The sequence below is a fragment of the Eumetopias jubatus genome, unplaced genomic scaffold (genome assembly GCF_037043125.1).
Source record: "Eumetopias jubatus isolate StellerSeaLion01/CBP00866 unplaced genomic scaffold, mEumJub1_p1.0 scaffold_7, whole genome shotgun sequence".
NCBI lineage: Eukaryota > Metazoa > Chordata > Mammalia > Carnivora > Otariidae > Eumetopias > Eumetopias jubatus.
In genome coordinates, this window is record NW_028274813.1 from 76,681,790 (window position 1) to 76,687,531 (window position 5,742).

The window sequence follows — 5,742 nt, forward strand, 5'->3', positions numbered from 1 at the left end:
TTACAAGTTTCTTTTTTCATTGTCTCTGAAGAGCTTCCTTTAGCACATCTTTTAGAGCAGGTCTGCTGGCAATTCTCTTTCTTCATCTAAGAATGACTTTATTTCACCATCATTTTTGAAGAATATTTCACTGGATATAAAATTCTGGGTTAACACATCTTTTCTCTTAACACTTTAAAATGGCGTTCTACTTTCCCTTTCTCTGAGAACTCTGAGTCCTCCTGGCACTTGTGGGTTGACCAGCAGATGTATGTATTTTTTTTTAATCTTCATTTTTATCACCTTTTATCTGTCTTCCTCAAGAAGTTTCTATTACAAAACTCTTCCTCCTTTCTCTCTTCTGCCACTCAAGATGTACTTTTATGTAGCTTTTTATTATTTAGAACTAGTTATAAAATACCTGAGGAAAATAATTCACCGAAGATATAAATGGTTAGTAAATGGTTATTGCATTACCCTTTCCAAGGGGATTTTCTTTTAGGCATGGAAGTCTTGAAGATTGGGAAATGCTATAATTTAAGAAATGGAGTGTTGTAATATAGAATTTTAAGCTCCATGCTTGGTCTGGGTGAGAGGGGGATGTTAGCCACAAAGACATGCCTAGGATTCCTCAAATCTTAGGAGAGAAACACAGCCACCTTCACTGCTTATGTAACATTTCAGCTGCTTCATTGGTAAAGACGTGGAAAATCCACACAGGGCCAACAGTGGCTTGTAGATATTTACTTTTTCTCTGCCATTCCATTTGGCCTTAAATAGGCAAGAAGTAGGGGAGGAAAAAAAAGAAAAAAACCCAAACAACTTTGACTAAGAGTCCTGAATTATTTATTTAAATTTCAAACGTAAAATTTTCCATTTTTAGTTCTTTTGGCAAAATATATTCAGAAAAGTCTCCAAATTTATGGCCTAATACCTTTTCCCAAGACTGCTTTAAGTTAAATAGAAAATTAATCTCAAATCTTAGAAGGTGCTTTTTGAAGAGTAAAAAAGCTCACTCATTTTTGCAAAGTAATATTCCAAACCCAAGTTATTAAAATGGCTATGTTTTCTAAGGATCACAAAGTCTCCTTTCTTTGGGATTTCTGAGAGATGTATTAGCTGTGTTTAATAGAAAAACATAAACTGAAGCCTAGAGAAGTTGAAAGACCTGCTCTGGGTTATATGGTGAGTTCCCTTGTGGGGGAAAAGGAGCTTTGTCTTGGGGCTAAAATAGAGTACTCTGCCATCTCTCAGCTGTAGAAAATCTCTGGTCTGGTGGGAGGATGGGACTGGGGAAGTGGTTGCAATCAGCCTCTGGTTGGTGTGAGTTGAGTTGGGTGAGATCAGCCAGAGAGAAAGGATAAGTCATTGCTATGATTTCATTTATGTTTGTGTGTGATTTATGTACTGTTAGACAAGCTGCTTTCTTCCCCTCTTCTTTTACCAGGCGGTCTTGTTGCTAGAGATGACTGTCAGCTGCTTTCCCTGCCTAGCCACCATCACATGCCCCACCACCGGAGCCTGGGAAGCCTGACCACAGACCAGCATCTCCAAGGCATGAATAATTAGGTAGGCATAATGGAAGGCACTCACTGCACCCTCCAACTGCGTAAGCCCATTACTGAAGTCTGCTATATCAGCTTCTATCTTCCAAGGGGGGAAGTCAGAGGATTTTCATACAAGGGCACTGTAACTCTAGACAGATCCAATAAAGGGTTTCATAACTGCTACCAAGTCAGGGAGGGGTCAGACGTCATCAACCTCAGCCTGCAGCGAAATGAACATCCAGGCGACATATTTTTCAAGCAAACTCCCACAAAAGACATTTTAACTGAGCTGTACAAACTCACAGCAGAGAGGGAGAGACTTCTGGCCAATCTGCTGAGCTCAGACCACATCCTGGGGATTACGATGGGGAACCAGGAGGGGAAGATGCCGGAGCTGTCCGTGAGCCTGGCCCTTGAGGACGACTGTTTCCAGAGTGCTGGTGACTGGCCAGGGGAGCCCCCCGTGGGCTGTCTCAATAAGAGGAGTGCCCATGGGAACAGAAAGCCTCGGAGGTTTGGTGGAAGGAGAGGGAGCTTTGAGGTGCTTCCACAGAAGAGGACGAGAAGAAAAAGGCATGGGGGCCAGCAGTCGGCTCCTCAGATGGGGAAGGACCAGATCCGTTCCAGCAAATCTCTTCCTCTTTCTCAAACAAGGCCTAATCTTTGGCTTCCAGAGGAGAGAGGCAGCTCGCTCCCAAGTGGGGCATTTATTTCTTCCCTACAGTGGAGAGAGAGCTGCCCCCCAGAGCTCCCCAGGCCACTGGATACCAGCTGCGGCTTTGGGAGCTTCAGGGGGGCTTTTGAGGACCCTGGGCTTGGAAGAGGGGAGACGCCCCCTCACTGCAGCACCATAGAGCCAGGAGATGAAGATGCTGGCATGCCGGAGAGGGGCCCTCACAGGCTGGTGCACCCGCAGACAGGTTTGTCTGGAAGTCATGAGGACTCTGAGAAGCATCCAGAGGCAGAGAGGGGCCAGAGGGAGAAGTCTACTGAGCATACATGCAGGAAAAAGCCTATTTCCAAAGTGGTGGCCAAAGTCCAGGATCTGTCTACTCAGGTGAAAGGAGTAGTTAGAACGCATCCCGAAGGCGAGGAAAGCATTGCCGTTTGCCCGGCGGCCCGAGCTGAGTTTATACCCAGAGCAGACTGGCTCACCCTCCCAGGAGCCGAGGCTGGGACTCATGGGTCCAGGTGGCAGGGCCAGGAGCAGCAAGGGGACGGGTCGTGGCAGCTGTCGGACAGAGAACGCATGCCAGCCAGCGCCGAGGGGGCTGTGAACAAGGTCCTGCTGAAGGTGATAGAGAGTGAGAAGTTAGATGAAGCCACTGAGGGGAAAAGGCTGGGCTTCCCCCCAAGCACACCAGCCCCCCACGCCCTCCCAGAAGCCAGAGGCAAGAGGAAGGCCAGGCTGCCTCTGAGGGATCACAAAACCTCGTTTCTGGCCCACAGCAGAGGCCCTGACCGGTCACAGCCCAGAAGCCATGAGAAGAGGCCGTCCCCCCCAGCACCGGCAGTGCTCAGCATGCTACTGAATAATTCAGCCTCCCAGGCCAGCACACACAAACGGATGGCACCTGTTCCCTCGCCTCTCTCTCCAAGGCTCCCAGGCCCCGAGCAGCATCACAGGGCCCTGCAGCTCCCTTCCCTGCCTGGTGAGTGGGAAGTGGCTCCTGATGACTCTCTTGGCCGAAAGAGCAGTACTTTCTCTGGGTCTCCTTCTGCTGACACCTTGGAGCCACCACCCTCTGCAAAGGTCACGGAGACCAAAGGAACCAGCTCGACTTCCCTTGGAGCAAGCCAAGCTCAGTTGGTGCCTGGGGAACCTTTGGAAAAGAGCCTGGGGCCCGGAAAGACCGCAGCTCGGCCCCAGTACCAGTCACCTCCAGGTAAGTCCCTGTGTAAGATACTTTACATCAGTGCTTGGGCAGCTCACAAATAGTAATCTGCTTGTGCTGTTCAGAGACTGGCTTCTGAACAAAGAACCCCAAATTCCTGGGCCTGTTAGTCAATTCACTCTGTAGCAAGAAAACTGGGAGTGGTATAGGGGTGTGTGGCAATGGTGAGGCTGGTGCTGACTTAAGGGTCAGGGGTGTAGTTGCTTCCAGAAGCAATACTTGGTAAATGTCTTTTAAAAATACTTCACTTGGCATACTCTAAAGCTGCCTCCGTGGTTGCTTAACTCAGGATTCTCAAAGGAAACAGGAATGAGCAGAAAGAAGTAGCAACTTGTCTCTGCCTTTGATGCTAACGCTGGGTAATTGGCCCCTTGACCTAAATTCTCCTGTTCATGCTGCTGGAGTAGCTCGGGTTCGTTGGGGTTCTCTAAGCAGAAGAGCAAAAGCCCCATGTGTCTTTGCTCATCTGTCTGTTGTAAGAGGTTTTTCATTTTTGTTTTTTTAATAATCACTTTTATAAGCATCATTACTTTATGGCAAGAACTTTCTTTTTTTACTAGAAGAGGGATGAATTCAGTCTCACTTGAAGAAACTTGATTCAGATTTTCTTTCTTTTTTTGGACTCTTTGTTTTCCAAATGAGCATGAAGTAATGTTTATTCTGTTTTATTTATGGTCTATTTTACTTTCATGTTTTACTTATGGGTGCTCAAGAGATAATTTGGCTTATATGTTTAATGTGATATAAAATTTTATGTGGAAATAATTTGGGAGTTCTAAAAGTGGATTCAATAGGACCAAAAAAGGCAGTGTATAAAAGGTGCCACTCTGATATTCCTTACATTTTCCAGGCCAATGTGGCCAGGGGCTCAGGGTTTCGTATGCCACTATGCAGGGGACCGATTCTTTTCTGGGGTAACTCCCACAGCATGTGGTCAACGCCTTGTCTAGGGAATGGGTCGTAATATGATATATGGTCTCTTACAGGTTAGACAAAACATCATGCTCAATTTCTGAGATAAAAATCTCTACCTAGGAAAGAGTAATTTCAACAGCTTTCTGTTCATTTTGACTCTTGACATTTTTAAAATTTCTCTAAATCATTGATCCAGGCATGGTTCTTTAAAAATGTGGTAAATACTTTTGATCTTATTTTTGCAGTATATTGATCTTAGTTTGAGAAGACTTGCTACTTTCATGATATAACCAATCTGCTTCACCAGGAAAGTCAGAGAATTACAGCTTTTGTGTCATGTATCATAGAACCCTAGTGATGAAAATTCTTTCTCCTCATGGATGTTGGAGCCATTGGAATTCTTGGAAAGGGAGGTCTGTGCAGTTATTAGATGAGAAACTTCTGGAGGCTCAGGAGTGGAATAGCTGCTTCAACTCTAAAGGTTCTTTTTTAGAAACCACACTAACTTCTGGGATTGTGCGTGTCCCTCATCCAGAAATTGGGCATTAAATACATTGAACTTCAGTAAATCTTGTTTTTTCCTGATTTAAAATTATCTTTTTATTTTGTTGCCCTTTTTCTTTTTTTTTTTAATATTTCATTTATTTAAGAGAGAGACAGAGAGAGAGAGAGAGAGAGAGAGCACGGGGGGGGAGGGTCAAAGGGAGAAGCAGACTCCCCAATGAGCAGGGAGCCCAATGCACGACTCAATCCTGGGACTCCAGGATCATGACCTGAGCTGGAGGCCGTCGCTTAACCAGCTGAGCCACCTAGGCACCCTGCCCTTTTCCTATATAAAAAATATTATAAAAGCTCCATTGTATCTGGGTCAAGGCAGGCACACAGAGGACATTCGATTTCTATGGTGACTGACCATGAGCCCACCGAGTAGTAAGTTCAATGGGTGGTCATGCTCTACCTTGGCCTCTCCACATAATTGCTCAGAACCATTCCCCTTCCTTTGGCCCCAGCCCTGCATAGCACTTTCAGGAGCCAGTCCTTAGAATCATGACAGTGTGCTTCTAACCTTATAAAAGAAGGAACTGGAAAGGAGGAGAAAAGGAGTGGGAGAGACTTTTTCTTCTGGTGTGGGTGACTTCTCTTTTGCAGGTACCTTCCTCCAGAACATCCAGACATTGTCTCTTTTCACTGTCCCTCTGAAAACATGAAGGGAGGGAATTCAGAGAGTGGGTCTTGATTTTTATATCCTGTGTTCCTGTGTTCTTTTCCCCCTTCCTCCCCTTTTCTGTGGTCATGAGATCTCTTCATATTCCAGATCCTTCAGTGACTTCCTGCCACTGGTGGGTCCATATGTATGGGAGAATTTTCGTGCTTCCAGCTGCCTGTCTTTCACTTCATTTCCCTTC

At 45.7% G+C, this 5,742-nt stretch overlaps 1 protein-coding gene across 1 annotated transcript; it reads left to right on the forward strand.

The window, feature by feature from the left end:
* Nucleotides 1–1,557: 1,557 nt before the first annotated feature.
* LOC114221309 (formin-1-like) lies at nucleotides 1,558–5,471 on the forward strand. Its single transcript, XM_028119428.1, is given in 4 exon segments — nucleotides 1,558–3,412; nucleotides 3,829–3,833; nucleotides 5,357–5,388; nucleotides 5,390–5,471. Coding segments are annotated over 4 exon segments (1,974 nt in total).
* The last annotated feature ends 271 nt before the right edge of the window (nucleotides 5,472–5,742 follow it).